The sequence below is a fragment of the Wyeomyia smithii genome, chromosome 3 (assembly GCF_029784165.1).
Source record: "Wyeomyia smithii strain HCP4-BCI-WySm-NY-G18 chromosome 3, ASM2978416v1, whole genome shotgun sequence".
Lineage (NCBI taxonomy): Eukaryota > Metazoa > Arthropoda > Insecta > Diptera > Culicidae > Wyeomyia > Wyeomyia smithii.
The window spans coordinates 100,603,355-100,621,659 of record NC_073696.1 but is presented as its reverse complement, the minus strand read 5'-3'; the positions used below and the strand labels follow the sequence as shown (position 1 = coordinate 100,621,659).

Sequence of the window (18,305 nt, the reverse complement as noted above, 5' to 3'; positions counted from 1 at the left end):
TTTGAACATTCAGAGAACACATTGACTGACTCATAATTGTAGAGGCACTGTATTAAAAAAGGTAGTTTGAAGCTAGGGTAGCGGAGGGAAAGTCGTAATAAGCTGATTGAGCATTATCGAGAAACGAACAACCATTGATTATTTCAACCCAAAATAGAATAATCAAACAACAGTTTTTTTTTCTTTTCGGGTACAACATTTTCACGGCCACCTGTTATCAAATATCGCAATAAGTTAATTGTTTTTCCTGTAGGAATGCAAACACTGAATTGATTAAAGAACGAAGTGAAACGTAGTCCAAAGATAATGATTAAAAAAAATATTTCTTACAGTTCGTAAAACATTTTAGAATTGCCAGTATTTATCTATTAACATTTAAAAAGTATTCCACATATGTTTCAAAAGTAATCAGAATTCATGAAATTAGACGTTCTAGCTAAAAACAGTAGAATGTTCAAACAAGGTTTTTCAATTTACTCAGTAAAGCGTGTCCAAAATTATGATTACCCTTCTGATAGGGCTCTATAGAAACTGATAAAAATTTGTCTTGAAAAAAAAAAAACATTTGCAGATTTAGGCTATACTTTACGAAGAATGAGAAGCAGTGTAAACTTTTTTTTCCTCTTTTACCTTTTCGAAGAAATTGTAAATCGAAAAAACTGGCACCAGTTTGTTGAAATATTTTAAATGTGAAACAAAATTTGCAATAATTCGGGAAATTTCTCACAGCTCGAATTTGTTTATTTTGACATTCAACAGCAAATACGTATATTTTATCTTTAGTTATTGCGAAAAATGACAACTCTATTACGAAAGAATTATCCTTTAGATTTTGTTTTAATTCACTTACCATTTTGAATCGTTCATAAATTTTAAATTTTTACTCCACATTTTGTACAATGTTATCAATTTTGATATTATCTTTGTTGTGCACGCAAAAGTTTAAGCCCTGATTAACAAATGTATCCTCTCAAAACGCGAATGATTCGAATCCTTCTCTGACTTTGACATAAAGTGTTTGAAATGCATAACGCAACAGTTGTACAATGAATACGTTGACAGAGATCGAAATCAGAATATGTATCAAACACACAAAAATCGTGATGTTTCAATAAACTTCGGTTTCCAGCAAACGATCAGTTTTGGGGCGCTCAAAAAACCGTGATTCATTTTCGGATGCCGGAACATATGAACGATGGGCCATCCCTAACAGCCATTAGTGATGTTTTTGCCACAGTATTAACTGACGCTGGTGCCAGTAAGGTAGAACTGAATGCGTATGTATAAAACCAGAGTCATAGTTAAACACAAATGTTTTAAGTAAATCTACTGTCTTTTTAATAGTGAATAATTCAATGATGTTTTCAATAGACGGATTCAAGAAAGTGCATCGATCAGTTAATATTTTCATTCATTTAATCAATACCCAACCTATCAGTATTGATTGCTGGCTGCACTGCTTCTACGATACCAGCCTGCTGATCACCAGTTGATGCTTTATAGGTGTAGTGATTTGGAGCAAAATAATAATACATTTAAAATTAATTAATACATTTAAAATACGCTAGAGCAGGGGTTCCCAGATGGTGCTCAGCAAAACTTTTGCAAGTGCTCTGCGCCGTCCCAAATCGTTTGCTCGGTGGAACACTTTTTCAAACCGAAATACCTATTTGGTGAAGCATATAGGTATTTCGGTTTGAATGCATGGCACATTAAAATCTGGTGTTATCCAATGTTTTTTTTTCAATCTCAGTCTCAGTTTGAAAGTCACAGAAAGTCGAATATTTTCAAAAAAAAAATGCTTATTGGATAACACCAGACCTCGACGACCTCATGCATTTTAAGAGATTTGGTATTAAAAAAACGACAATTTCGTGAACCTATGTATTTTTTCCTTGATCAAAGAAGTGAAACTTTGACCGCACAGATTATTGCAGAAAATTTAATTAAACCTTGCATTCATGAAGTCGTTCATGTTATGATTGATGATAAGGCAGTATAACTGTTACATTCGATTCCCATGTTGAACAACATGATCGCTCGCCGTATTTTCGACATGGCTAAAGATGTCGAAAGCATTTTGATTTCTCGGGTGCAAATTTGAAAATTTGCGATGTAGATTGATGAATCCACAGCAATTCGGATGGTATTTGAACGCTATTAATTTACTGAAAGTTTCCAAGAAGATTTGTTTCTTTGCAAACCGCTGCCAATTTCAGCCCCAAGGGAAGAAGTTTTCAAGCTGATCGTTGATTATGTAATTATGGGAGAAAATTCAATGATGATCAGTGGCTCAGCCTATTTGGCTGATATTTTTAAAAAAATAAACGATCTGAGCCTTTCAATGCAAGGCAAGATGATAATCTTCAATACAAACAGCAAAACTACGGCCTTCAAAAAAAATGAATTTTGGGCAGAATTGTTAAAAAAACGAAACCTTGGCAGCTTTCCAAAAAACCAAGCAGAAGCTGCTTCGAAGATATCATCCAAGAATTTCCACGAAATGAACGAGCATTTGCAAAATACAAATCAAACTCTTGCTGTTGAATAATTTCGAATTGTCCAGGATTTGTTGCAGAGTTTTGAACAATACTTTCCCGATGAGTTTCACAGAAAATCGAAGAAATGACATGGGTGGAACAGCCTTACTCGATACCAGCTAAGCCAAAATCATTGAAGTCAGACAAATAGAATGCTTGATTGATTTGACATCAAATAAGAACATGAAGGAGAAAATCAAATTCAAAAAATCGCTGGGGGAATTTTGGTGTCAGATAAAAAATGTTTTGCCCGATAAAGTTAAGCTCATGTGCGAGTCTGGATTTTGAACATACCTAGCAACAAAGACTAAGTATCGATCCCGGTTTTAGGCTGAACCAGATGTTCGACTGCAATTATTACGAATAAAACCTAACATTACATAACTTGCGAAATCTAAGAGAGCTTGTTCAATTAATTAAGTCGTTTTCATTGAATAATATTTATAAAATTGAACTAAATTAAATTAAACTAATACCACATTAAAATAAACGTAAAGTTAGTGTGGAGTTTCAGCATGAAAATGTTTCTCATAGTTTCAAGAATGCTCGTGCTCCGCTGAATATTTTGGCCTAAAAAAGTGTTAGTGGGGTAAACAGGCGCTTCACAATCTTGTATTCAGAAACTGCTCAAATCGTAAAATAATTACTCTCGGTTTATTCCCGAAGTTACACGATGAAATGAGAGGTTATTTTTGGAGCTAACAGAAGTATAACGAATGCCAACAAAGCCATGAGATTTTTTTTCTTGTTGGGTATTTTATCACTGCGACCAATTTTTTGATATTTTGTGACATGCGATACTTTTTGTTGAGCTTTTTTTTAAATATGTCCTTTGAATAATTTAATAACCAAAGGGACGAATGCAGTTTAGAAACAAATAAACTCTATATTTCATAATCTTTATTCTGATTCTGAATTATCACGATCTAACCACTCATCGATATTAGTAATTGCACTCAATGCATTTTTCGAGAATGCATTATTTCCTGTTGCTCTGGTACCATAAAAAAAACCTTATCAAAATCAATGTTTGAGAATTTATTATTACCAACCAATTTTCATGATGTTCTTGTACGTTCATCAACGCTAACTTGTATTAATTCAAGCTTATTTCGCGTATAGAATGAAGAAAAGCGGGCAAATATCGATTTTATTTATTCTACCGATAAATATATTTTCGGTTTGAACTGCCTAATTCCTGTAGAAGGGTGTACTTTTGACCTCATTCCTATATGAGCATCTTCCGGTGAAACTTTTTTCCCGGTTTTCTCCAGCATGTTTCAGAAAAAAAAATGGATGATGAAATACATCGTTCATTCTCTTGTTGGCTCCAAAAATAACCTCTCATTCCATTGTGTAACTTCAAAAGTAAGCTGAGAGTAATTATTTTACTATTTGAGCAGTTTCTAAATACAAGATTTCGAAGCGCCTGTTTACCCCACTAACCCTTTTTCCAAAAACCTCATATTCTGCAAACTATTGCATTAGTGCATAAACAAACATAACCTTAAAATTATAGCCCAATGGAAGAACAACAACACAAAACGCAGTTAGGGGCCATCCACATACCACGTGGACAGCTTTGGGGCGGGGGGGGGGGGGTGTGTAATGTGCACGGTCCATACATTTTTTTTAGAATTTATATGAGCAGTTGTCCACGAGGGGGGGGGTTGAAAATCGTTTAAAATCTATCCACGTGGTACGGGGCTGGCCCCTTACGCTTTCTTGCACAATGGGTTCCAAATGATGGGCAAAACCATGTTATCGAAAAATTGGGTTTTCTCACGCATCTTTATAACGGCGCATTTTTTAAATATATCAAATGAAAGCTCTTTAGTTGCACTAGAGAACGTATTATTTGGATTTTTATCCTAGATCTGTTGGCAAGAGAAAAACTGCTGTGAAAATCACCTTCTTTTTTAGAAAAATGCGAATATCTCATCATGTATTTTCAATAGCAACTTCCAATAACTCTCATTTTGTTCCCTTTATAGAGTAGAATAAACATACCAATTTTCATGAAAATCGATTCAGTTTACACAAAGTTATAACAATTTTACGTTTTTAGCAGTTTTTGGACATAAATTTTTGACGTGCTATTTTACCCCACCTACCCCTTTTCAAAAAATCTGACAATATGCGAAACAATGTTTTATTATATAGATAAACAAACCCCAAAAGTTTCAGTCCGATCGGAGAACCTCGATGCAACCTCCCCTGTAAAGATGGTTGCGGTTCTCGCGAACTGGCTCTTAAGTGCATAGCACCATTTTTATTGTATCAAAGTGGTATTTTTCTGGAAGTACCGTTTATCAACAACAAAAAAGTACGTTTGATTTTGAGATATACCAATTAATGGAGTAATGGCCGTTTCCCTGAAACGCTTTTTTTTGCAGAGGCTTGCGGTGATCCTGATAGAGACTCAGCGGGTCAACTGAAATCAAAAGTGTGCCGTGTCCTTGAACGATCGTATTTATGAGTATTTTGTTTTCATTGCAAACGGAACGGTTTTCCCAAAAAATGCACGTTTTGGGCGCTAAAAATTTCATTAAAATTTTTTTTGCGGCAAAATGTTACTATATGTTTCAAAAAGCGATCGTTCAAGGACCGGCGAATTTAATTACGAAAATTAAAAAAAAAGATGAAGGAAATCGGTTCAGTAGTTTTCCCGCAATCACGACAAAGTCATTTATTGAGAAACACCATTCCATTCCTTAAGTAAATTGTAATATTGGAGAGAAGAAGTCATCACAAAAAGATTTGTGATCTAATGGTAAATATTGGATTTATTTTTCAGTAACGAAATGAATCACAATTCGATCCTTGCCTCAAAGCGATCGGAGTTTAAATTTTTTACCGATGAAAAAAATGCACGCTGTTTCGAGAAATTTTTTGATACCGAAAAATCTGATGCCAAATGTCTTAGAAATGCAGAAAATGACAAGATCTGGTGTTATTTAGAAAAATCGACTTTCTGGGACTCAGAAATTTTTGAGCTGGCAAACATTCTCATTTCACTTGTCCTATTCTCAATTTCACTTCACTGTCAATCTCACTTCACGGAGGTAATTTTTGTCACCTGACTTGAGGTGGAATCGGGAATAGGTCTCAAAAAGCGAAGTGAGCGTGAGAGTGAAATATATTTCACCGTGAAGTGACTCCCATAATAAGCTCCTTTGAATCACATCGTTAATATAGGATTCATAGGGAAATTAACTACTACAGGGTGTCACCGTGAAAGTGATACACATTTGAGTGCTTCGCATCGAGAGGCCTACCCTACTAACCAGCTGTGTTTGTTTTCATGGCGACACATGTTTATAGTTCACTTGTTAGTGATGAAGGTAGTGTTTCACCTTTACTAGAGGAAAATTGCAGTGGTTTCAAGAGAGAACAAATCAAGATTTTGTATCTTGCTGGAATGAGCAACATACAGATCAGAAGGAAGCTGTCACATCTGAATTTGACTAGGTTTTTCGTGTACAGGACAAAAGCAGAAACTGGGTAAACAACGGAGTGTGCGGACTGTAGCGGAGATCAAAGAGTTTAAAAAACGTATCCGGCGTAGTCCAATCCGATCGACAAGAAAATGGCTCATGAAATGAACCTGAATCATAACACTATGCATCAAATGAACAAAACAAAAGATCAATGGATTATAGATCTCGATTGAAACGCCGACCGAAGTCGTGCGTGCGGCTAATGGTAATTTTGAAAAGCGTTTGCGGGGCGTAATGATATGCAAGGCGAAAAATTTGAACTGAATGAATCCTACTGTAATCTTAATACTCTACCACATAACACAAAGAATCAGAGGAGAAATATTCTTCTGTTCTACTTTCATGGCATTACTGAAGTGTATCACTTGACACTCTGTAATATCACAGAGAAAAAATCATGACAAAAAGCTAGAGTAATGTATTGTTTTTTTTTTTTTTTTTTTTTAATTGTGACTAATTTTTGAAAAAGGTTTATGTGAAGATCGTATTGAAGATTACAAATATTTTTAGAGCCAGAGCGGGTTGTTAGATGGGCGTTTTTATTTTGTTAGGGAATTAGAATAACGTTGTCCATTGATATGAACTTTTGTAGTAGATCGGTGTTACATCTTCGGCAAACTTGTAGATGATAATTTTGTCTGGTCGATGAAAAACGGTTACCATTTTTTTTAGGCTGCTCTCCTATTGGAGTAGTTGATGTCATGACAATACATTATCATTATTCGATAGATATTTTTTTCGAATAATGTATTTTCCTAATATTTTATTTAATATTTAGGTTAAGTTACTTAATATTCTCTATAATTATAGATTAACTATTGAAAAAACTATGTTCTATAAAATTGTCTCACGATGCGTGGTTATTCTCAGCCATTTTTGGCGGCGTTTAAAAGACGATACTACATTTGGTGAACCGTATAAAATAAATCTACTGATAAAAAAAAGAAAATAAATTGACTGATTTATTGACTCATTCCAAGCTTTTGTACGCCAAGACATCAAAATTTTAAACTGCAAATTTAATTTAGAACTGTTGTGTTCTTTCAAAAAAAGATATTTTTTTTTTACACAACACTTATTTCACACGGCACAATACGAAAAAGGATATATTGAACTTCACGGAAAACGATTGTTTCATTTGAATTTACATGCAAAACTTGATTAAATGATTGAATAAAAAACACTTATAAAAGATTGATAAAGCCATAGTTTTGACTCCATTTTCAAAAATATGCTTAGTATGATTATAGGCATGTGATACTTCAGAAAGTTTTTTTTTTGTGAACGTATTTATGGCAAGCGCAGTTATTACTGCTATTTAGTAGATTTAATTGCTAGGTCATTGAAAAACAGTTTTTTTTTTCAAAAGTCATTTTTTTTTAAATCATAACTTTTTTCCCCTGATTTCTCCATGATCGGACCGGTTGCATTGTTTTTGTTTAGGTAATCTTTTGTAGTTTTTATAAAAAATCAGATTTTTTAAAAATTGAGCTCTTTTGAATAATTAGTTTTTAATTTTTCTTTTAACGTTTTTTCAAAAATAAATATTTTTTTAGAGTGTTTATTTTTTTAGAAAGACAAAATTATTGTCTACAAGTTTTTCCAAGACGTCACACCGATCAAACAAACCGGTTTGGCCCTGAAAAAAAAAAATCGTCAATACCTTTCCAAAATAGCATTTTTCAATAGCTTTTAAATAATGAGCCACATTCCAAAAAATTCTTCTTCTTCTTAGGGTGGGTTGTCTAGCTGGTCGCCGTAAGCGAATTACTTCTGCACTAGGCCCAGGTTACAATGTCAAAACCTCCAGGAGCAATTCATGACGCTACAGTCACTGGCGACCGATAAGGCACATGTGAGCGAATTTACTCTGGACTGAAGGTTTCAACGGCAGTTATGTGTTGTAAATGGGGAACGTACCTGTTGTTACCGGTTCATATCATCTTACTCATCACAGAGTTGACTATACCTTTGTTGTTCCAAGGCCTCATTGCATCGATATCAATGCCGGCAGACTTACTTGTGGTCGTTGCGTCTGTTGCTCTCATTTATGCCGTGTTCTCATCCTCGGTCGTACCTCTCGACATATCCCATGCAAGTCCGTCCGCGTTACTGCTATGCAAGTCCGTCCGCGTTACTGCTATGCTTGTCATGGTTCTTTCGTTTGTTCTGGTGATCTATTAAGCATTTTGTCTCGCAACCGCAAAAAAAGAGAGAAAAAAAATAAATAATGGGAATGGTTAATGGCAAAGCCGAAAGTACTGTCACATACATCCACATTCAGACCGTCAACATATACCACCACCCAATGAAATTCATTCTACCAAAAACGTATAACTGATAACGAATTTATCCACTCCACTGGGTCAGTGCCAACACCTGGAATAATGAAACGATACTGCGACTAACGACGTAATCTAAAGAGATGTTAGGCAGTTGTCTACATTCAAAGCTCATGTATTGGTGCGCCAAAACTGACTCAACATTCGCTGTGCAACTATCCATTTCAGGGTGCCAACTGCACAACAATGGGTCGAATCAAATCGAAATAGAGTCGTTCTGACAGCAGTTAAAGCGAATTTTTATTCCACAGGGTCAGTGCAAGTCTACCCAAGAAAAAAGAAATGGCATCACGATTCAGAACGCAAGTAAGAAAGAGATGCCCGATTATTGTTTATGAACTAAGCACGTGCGACGGTGGATTGAAACTGACAAATTTACGGTGCGCTTTGGGCAACACGCCGGGTCGATACTGGGTCAAAATCAAGCGAAAGTGGGTGAGCTGGGTGGAATAAAGAAATTGCCATTAGATCGCAACTGGGATTGACACTGGGAACAAATAAATTCGCGCAGTTAAAACAGCTGAATGAGAGAAAAAAAAATAATTATAATAAAACATACGGGTGAAAAGACATACATATGCATACACACATGTATATATAGAAAAATAATAATAATGAGAGTAATAGTAGTAGTAGTTGTCAGAGAAGTGGGAAGGGTTAGTAATGCTACATTATATGAGGGCAATGGGTGGTCGTTAGTCACGAGGTTTTGTTAGTGGTTTTAGGGTTAGTATAAACCTCGATTAAGCCCTACAGACCCCGCCAGTATTTAGTTTTGTTAGGTCATGCGAAACTAAAACCGGCGGTGTGATAAGTCAAGCGTAATCAAAAAAAAAGTGAATTGCAATTATTGTGTTGATCTCAATAAATTGTTAAATTGTTACTATTTGTTATTATTATAATGTTATTTATATTGTAATTTTTAATTAAGCTTTGTGTTTGGAAATACGCTTGACGAATCACCGTCAAGTCCTCCACCCATGTGTAGGGTCCTCCACCCATGTGTAGGGATAATGAGCCACATTCCAAAAAATTAAACCAATAACACAAAATGGTATCTTTTTCAGTCAAATCAAAAATATCAATTTCAAAATAAATAATAGAACTGGGACATTTTTGTGGAACTGCTCCCTTACACTCGTTTAATGCAATTTTGTTGACATTTTTGACTTCCTATTTTATTTTTATAAAACAAAACCCTTCGATTACTTTTGTTTCAATGCACAAAGATTACAAAATCGGATGAGCAGGTTTGAAGTTTCTGGTTTGAAGAGGTAATTGAAAAATATTGTTTCAATTCTAGGGACCATACTGCCCATAAACGCATAAGAGTCACTCTGCCATAAATGTACAACTAAGTAAAACGCAGTAGACACGGGAATCAAATAAAAAAAATTAAACATGCATTCATCCGATGTAAATATATGTGGCAGAATACTTTTATATGCAATGAGGTTATTATTGTTCCGATTAGTGCACTTAAATTGGTCTTTTAATAAAAGTTACTCCGCCCATAATCGCATATCAGTCCCAGCTTCATTTTCATCAAGTTGACAAAACAGCGCGTAAAGGTATTTTTCTTCCTTAAGTTATTTCAGCTGTTGAGCGTGGTTTATTCCCATATTTTCGACATAATATAATGAGATAGACATTTACCATAAATTCTCTAGAAGAACGACAAAAATGCAGGGGGGACTGGTATGCGATTATTATAATTTTCTACTATTTTCAGCTCTGAGCCTGTTTTTTGTAACGTGGGACTGACCAAAATTTATATTTTTTTATCATCATTTTAGAAACAAACATAGCTTTTCTGTGATATTTTGAGAGCACACGTCATGTAAAGAAGTTTCTGAGGTTTATCTCAAAAGTGTTGAAAATTTACATGGGACTGTTATGCATTTATGGGCAGTTTAGATAATTTTTTTCTTAATATTTTCATACATACTTGTGATTAACTATTGGCACTAGCGTAGCGTGGGAGAGGGGGAGGGGGTGGTCCGCCCCGGGTGTCACCGTTTAGGGGGTGACACCCATGAGGAAAATTTTCATACGTGTCACCTTCAAATAGGTCAATTAGGTGGAGGTCGAGGTGAAACCCTCGCAAATTATATAAACTTGCCCCTAAGAGTATAGTTCCAACCAAATTTGAAAAAATGGATAGATTTAGTGCAATTGACTCTCACATTTTTTATAAAAAGATGATTTCGCCACTGACTATTGGCAAAACTATTTTCAATACTACATATTATAAGCCGTATGTATAAAACAAATTTACAAAAAATACTGATAGAAGAGATTCTTATTTATTCTAAAATGGGTTCCATCGAAATATACCGTTCCCTCGAATTCTTTCAATTAAATATCAAATATTATTCACATTCTCAAATCTGTTGTTGTATAATTATAAATGTGTGAAAATACGCAACTGTGCATTCAGAACGAATAAAAAGAAATTACCATTAAAGTTTCGATATCATTGAAATGACTGTGCACTTATTTTGCCAAAATGAATTGCATTATCAGAAAGGAAAATATTGGTCACGCAATTCAAGATTCTGGTGGCTGATTGACATGGTATTGCGTAGTCGTGCAGCGCCCTTTTAGCTCCACAAAAAAAAACACACACACAAACACAAATTTTACATAACCAAAAAACCAACAACTATTATCGTTGAGGTCTGGCAGTTGTGGGTATGAGGAGACATTGAAGTCGAGAGTGAACAGAAACGCTTACCTTTTGTCCTCCAGCAGTGGCGTAACCAGCGATGCCCTGAGGCGCACCACTTTCATACTTTGCAGTGGGAACAGCTTGCAGAACGGTCCTAGGAACTTCGGCTCGTAGCAGAACTGCGGAAAGAGCCGGCAGTGTCGCCACAGGCGGGTGTTGTGACTGAAGAGGTAATTGTGAGTTTTACCAAACTCAAGATAGCTCTCCATTTCGGTATAATCGCACTTGAGCAGATGCTTCAGATTGTGCACCGCGATCCGGTCGTTTGGCGGGCCGCGGATCTGAACGATGTCGAAGTCCAGCAGCGGCTCGTAATGGTAGTAGTTGCCAGGCATCGCATTCAGAATGTCCCCCAGAAAAGTGGAGCCGGAACGCCAGGTAGTGACAATAATGCTTCGCACCGGTTGTCCGTCGGTTTCTGGGGTTAAATCAGCCAATTTGGTGGCCTCGTTGTTATACAGTCCGTTGGGATATTCGAATTCGGCCATTTCATCCGCGATGCGCGATCGTTGATAGTTGAGTATATCATCGATCGTGATGGTGGAATTATGCGGCGTCGGGATGATCGGATTCGTGTCATACGAAGAGCCTGCGTTGTAGGGTTTTGATCTGTAAAAAAGCGGACGGTATTCACGTACTATAAGTGACAGGCTGCAGCATAAATATCTCTATGCTCTCATTCAGTCGCTTGGTAAAGTGTTAAAATTATTTTTATCTACAACCTACGCGAGGCTGAAAACAACACGTAGAAGAAAAAACGCAGAATAGCGAGCGCAAACAGAAGCTCTTACGACTATAGTGTTGGCGAGTCAAACATAAAATAAACTGTCTCAAGTCAATTGGCTTTCGGAGATCATCATCATGATTTTAGAATTGTTATATTTTAGTAGTATAATAATAATATAGGTCATGTCTATATATTAAAAAATGAAACACGAAACTTAAACCAAAATTTAATATTGAAATTGTCTATGATTAGGTCAGCTAGATAGTGTAGCGTAAAGTTTCTTAGTTTGCGTTGAACCCCCCGTGGAAAACAGCAAAAAAGACTTGTTTTATAAATGCATTTATACACAAGCACTACTTGTTTGATTCAGCAAAAAAAAACTAAACTTCGCAAGCGCTTTTTGACCTTCATTTTTGAATCTATTTTCCCAAAAAAATACACTAGCACTGTCGATCCGTGATGCTTACCCATAGAATTTATGAGCATTTAACAGCCGCAGATTGGCGTTCCGTTCTCGTGGTTTGAAATACTCTGTCGCATAGCTGTTCGACGTAAACCGGTGGCTTGCAAATAGAAGTAAAATGCACAAACCACTGACGGCACATACCCCGATTAGATTCATGCGGCGTGACATTATTTCCTTCTTTTTTTTCATTCAACCACTTTCTCCATTCACAAGCGCACACATTAGCGGAAAACTAAAAAAACTGAACACAGAAACCCTGCCACACAGTGTGGCACCGCACAGACACCGTCTGAATTTTAAGATTTCTAGGTTTATTGGTCTTCTTCCTGTGCTATTGTTTACAACATATAGATACTTTAGAGATTCATATCAGCTGTAACTACTTTGCTTACACACATTAACTGCAGGTCTTGTACTCCAGCGTATACATGTATAGAATACGCCTGATTACTGACTAGAGTATGATTTCCCGACCTGCAGACTCAAGCGAAAATCAAAGCATTTGGACAATATCTGAAACTTGTATAAACTCTTTTGTATATTCACTTTCTATGTGCCATTTTTATATTCTTCCAATTAGTTACATTCACCACAAATAGCCGAGGAAAAGACATCAACACATCAACATTTTACAAGTACAAAGCAATATTACACTTATTTCTTTCGCATAAATATCAGCCATCGTCCCAAACGAGTACCGAAAAACACCTTCACTGAAACTGTTGTGACCAAGTTTTCACTTGTCTGTTCACCGAATACTAAGAAAAAAAATCAATGACCACACGTTTCGCGAATTAAAGTCACACCGATAGTTTTCGCGAAGATGTCGAAAGCGCGGCGAGCAGAAGCAAATTGATTGCAGCTCCTGCTACATACTCGATTCCTGTGTTTTTATTTTCCTACCCGTTCGCACAAATTTATGCTGCGCAAGCAAATATCCATCAAAGCCTTTGACAGCGATAACTGTCGACTTGACAGCGTGTAAGATGAAACTCGCTGAAAAATTGCCCTTCAGAATCGGATTTGCCAATCATGATGATATTTAATGTGGAAATGGATAAGGTGAGGAAGAGCTCTGGAGTAGTTTGTGATATGGTCGTATGTCTATACGTGAAGTAGGTACAAGGGATATAACTCTCACAAATTAACGTTTAGACATACGAACTTAACACAAAGTAGTCGATTACTGTTCGTTTTAGAGTAATCGTTCTTGTATTACTATTAAATTGAAAATAATACAAAATTCAATCAGAACTCTTACTTACGAAATATTTAGGTCTTTCGCAGACTTCGAAGTTTGCTTATTATGTTAGAAGATATTCTGTATTATTTTTTTAAATAATCTATCAATATGAACATTTGTAATTAACTTGCGTGAATTTGAATTGTGGTTGTGATGGGGTGATCTGGGGTTATCCAAAAACCATATGGATTTCAAGGCGAGAGAAGCTGGTTAGACCTTTAGTTACTGAAAATATACTAGCACCAGAGAGTTCAAGAGCATGAGCATGAGCATGAGCATGATTGACCGCCCGCGGTTGCTACTTCGTTATTGCCAGATCAGCTGTAATTACGCAGAGAACCAATAGATGATGCTTGGGATTAACATTCATCCTCAATGTGTAAAAACTGGTGACCTTAATCTTTATATTAGGCAATACCAGCGCCGGCCGCATCCGAATGCAGGTCAAAGCAGGAGTGTGTATAGGAATATGTTGACGTGATACTCGCTTTATTGGAAGCTGAGAACACCTCTGCACTTCCACGAGAAATCACTGGGATGTTGGAGAAAAGGGTAAGATTTGCAGCAGATTTCGTTTTGGTAAACGATGCGCTGAGCCAAATATCGCGCGTACGAGTCCATTACATCTTTTACGGAAATCATAACGCGATCCGAACCCATTCCGGTTGATGACGCAACACCGCAAAATTAAAGCGCACGCAAGAATACCGGACCTATAACCCAATCAAGACAGACTCAAATATTCGAAAATCTGTTTATGAAGTCATTATGCAACTACCGAAACGTATCTCTCATTGATTTATCTCAGCTGACTACACAATGTTACGAAGCAACCATATATGCATTAACCAAAAACAAGAAAAAAGTAAATATATAGGCCCTCAACACATACTGCAAGCGGTCAGCAAGAGAACTTCAAAAACGGCCTATTTGCTTGGCCATCGCCGTTTGAAACGAACGAAAAAAGAAAGAAAAAGAAAAAAAAGGATGTGTGCGTTGACAGACGAGTCGCGTATAATCCTGATATTAATTGCAAATAATTGCGATATTTGGTGGCGATTAATTACGATGTTTTGTCGCGATTAATTATTTACGATATTTATCGAACGAACGGAACCTACTCCGAATCACTGCGTGCTGGAATAGAACCTACGGGTGGACAGTCTGCGAATAAATGGTTTGGTTCACCTCGGAAGTCACAACACACCGAAAATCCATATTCGAGCAAAGCTCACCTGGGCCGAAAACACGTTTACCCCGGAAAGTTATGCGCGACCGCTCTATTCCCTCTTACCGACGCATACGCGGAGACACGGTATTTCGCGTTGATTACCACTTACTTCTTGAATAATGAAGCGAAGATACCTACTGAGTATGAAAAACTGGCAAAGTTTCATGCATTCATAGCTAGAAAATTCCAAAAAATGCAAATATGCATATCCAACAAGACCGAGTACCAATTAGATTCAGCAAAATGCCAAAATAATCGCAACAAAATTTATTTGCCATGCTAACCGACAAGATTTCTACTTAATTAAATTAAAAATTGTCTATGTGTTTCAGTATTTACTCAAAAGCTAGAAAAATCATAAAACAAGGGCATAAAACTGCTCAAAATGAAAGCAGAGAAAAAAACAAAAAAAAAAACATTGGTTCCTTTTGCCATGCAAATCAAACAACAAACACAGGCAGAACGTCACCAACACCAACCCGGTGGCATCGGTCTTGTTTCCTGAAGCTGCCGTGAAAGACAGTGGCGCTAGTCTCATTTATGTTCTTGAAGGTTTGTTCACACAGCAGTGTAAGCGTGACGAGCAAAGCATAATATATGTTGTAGAGAGTTATGCGGCTTGAATCAATTTAAATATTAAAAAATAGCTTGGCTTAGCTTTGTAAATTTGAAACACACAGGCATTGATACGCTTTCTCTTTTACACATACATTGAGATGGTATTCTTTAATCATCGCACGTTCGCCAGCTACCTGCAAGAAACACCGCCATTCGCAATCGGCAAGAGCAAACGTTGTGTACATTATATAACAATGCAACGCATTTATTTTTTGTTTTATCAAGTAAACCTCTCGACGTTATGTGTAATAAACATATCATCCGAAAACAACACGTAAGTACACTGCCGCTGAACACCGACACTGTGTGCACGTATGAACAATGCTTTTTTTCTTGTTTCGATGAATCAGCTGTCAAATTGCATGTAAAATTGATCCAGTGATCCAGCTAATGCTGGCTTCACTTATGTTGTACGTAAACGTCAGTGATGCCACCGGGTTGACCAACACTAATACTTATCCTTTAATTCCCGCGTCCTCTCTGAACTATCATGCTAGTGCGAGAAAGTGCCGCACGCAAAGCAACGGTCATCCTGCACTCGCACTTCTCTCGCTTTTCCTTGTTCACCTTGCACTTACTCACACACACACACTTATGACAAGGCAAGGGCTAGCGGGAAACGTGCTCCGCCACCGAAAAAGAAATGCAGCTCTCACAAATTAGCCACAAAATTGCACGAATCTTTCACGGATTTCAACATTGACGCCACTCTCACCGATAATACGAAACCGCCATATTTCGTATTACCTTTTACTCCACCCTTTGCACTTAAAATTTAACGATTACGCGACGGGAAGGCTAAATAAAATACGTCGACATTATTGCACTATCCCCAACCGTACTCGACAATCCTCGGAACACTTCATCGCGATTCAAATCAAACACTCGGAATTCACACCGAAACAACAGCGGCCTTCATTCAATAAACGTAGACACATCACTTTTCCAGATAGAAAATATATAACTTATAAAAACTTGAAAAAAAACGATGAAAAATTCCGACGAGAAACATTTTCACGTCCGTTCTTGATCACAGCTTGCTTCGATCCTCACTAGCACCAGAGAGTTCAAGAACTTAAAAAGAAGAATTTAAAAATGCCAAAAATGAATTTACGTTGCTAATAGATAACCTTTATTATGAGGGGACATTCAGATGATCTGCGCGAATTTTACAATTCAGAAATGGAGAGAACGGTGGAGTGATGTGGTAAATTAATCAAATAATAATTTGAACATACAAAACGAGCTGTGTGTTAAAGGTTCACCTTCACTCTATTGAAAAACGCGTACAGCAAAATAAAAATCAATTTGCTGGTTAACCAGTTAGGGCAAGAGAAACACTGTTGCTTGTGTGAGCGAATAAACGTCAAAATATTATCGGTTTATGCAAGATACACCGGTTCTATAGGTAATTTGACAGTCACATGTACATTCTTCTAAAAAAAATCACAGGAAGGTTGTGTGCAAAGCCACGACCGCAAGGATGAAGTAGAATACTTTAACAAGAAAGATAACCCGGTTGCTTGCGTGTCAGTCATTTTGAAATCGGATTTGTTTCGTATATAAACATCACACTGCTGTGCATTTGCAGCAGCATCAAACCTCAGTTGCAGTTTATTAATAACCATTCATTATGCTTTTCCAAATACATTACAAATCAATCAAAGAAATAGTTATCGGTTTCCGTTATACTCTACTAAATTTAGTAGAGTATAACGGAAACCGATAACTATTTCTTTGATTGATCTCAATCACTCTGCTAAGACGCTCGTTATAGATTTTCTAGATTTTACATTACAAATATTAAATACAAATACATACAGTAGCCTTGAAAAAGACCGATTGCTGCAACTGCAATTTTCATTCAATTTTCAGATATATCCGCTGCAACTGCTGCGCTAACCGTAACCATGCCACAGTTGTGGCTGCTATACGCTGCCATTGGTATCCGCTGTCCCTGCATCAGCTGGGCCAAACATATAACGACCAATCAGAGGTCGAATTTTTCGTTTTGACAAGGCTTGACTATTTCCAATAGTACAATAGTTTGAATAATAAAATTACAATTATCTTCATTTGGGAAGAATCTTAGAAGATTTTCCAATCTATTGCTGCAGGAACGAAGGAAATCCATCGAATACTAACCGATTTATTAGCATTTGAAATTGGACATATTTTTCACTTTTTTCGGTTTTAGATTTTCATTTCACATTTCTATGTAGCCAAACTTCCTGAGAGAAGTATTCTACTTCAAAACCTGTTTTGAATTGGATGAAATTTTAGTGAATAAACGTTAACCGTTTGTTATTCAAAGTTGGTCATGCTGATCGCAGCCTTTGCGCTGCCTCTACAGTGGGGGGTTTACTAAATAAAGTAAAAGTAAAAATTAGACAACTACAACAGAATTTGATTGCATCCCGCACAGAATGTCTGCTTGTGTTGATGCCAGAAAATTATTAACCTTCAATTATTTGTTTATTTGCCTTGAAAAAAGCATTTTGCGGTAGAAAATCGGTTACTGATTACAACTTTTGAGCTGCCCTAACATTGGGGGAATTAAGATACACGGACAACATGCACTGTGGAAGCTATTTCACATTCAGTAAATTCGACGGGTGCGACAGATTTAAATTGCTAGGATGCAACACAGAATGCTTGCTTGCGTTGACAAAAAATATTAACTTTCAATGACTTGTTTATTTGCCTTGAAAAAGGCATTTTGATTTCCAAAATTGGATTTCCTGATGGCAATCTTCATGCTGCCCCAACACGGGGGGAATAATGGCTGTCTGGCGACACACGCTGAGAAAAACCGTGCTGCTCCTGAGACGTGGTGACCAACCACAGGGCTAGTGCTGCTGCTAAGGAAGGACGACTGCTGTTGTCGCTGTCTAGAACTATTATGAG

The 18,305-nt window shown here is 36.8% G+C and overlaps 1 protein-coding gene across 3 annotated transcripts in view; it reads right to left on the bottom strand.

Annotated features, from left to right (window-relative positions):
* Window positions 1-13,250, bottom strand: part of LOC129729516 (carbohydrate sulfotransferase 5) — a 61,350-nt gene extending 48,100 nt beyond the window's left edge. For 2 of the 3 annotated variants that reach the window (XR_008728685.1, XM_055688144.1), the window contains exons 1-2: window positions 12,308-13,250; window positions 11,120-11,722 (exon numbers count right to left, since the gene is read on the bottom strand). Coding sequence is in view for 2 of the 3 variants with exons in the window: in XM_055688144.1 (XP_055544119.1) it covers window positions 11,120-11,722; window positions 12,308-12,495 (791 nt within the window). In the remaining variant the exon portion in view is untranslated. The remainder of the gene's footprint in view (window positions 1-11,119; window positions 11,723-12,307) is intronic. The other variant, XM_055688145.1, reaches the window with a different exon arrangement.
* Window positions 13,251-18,305: the final 5,055 nt, after the last annotated feature.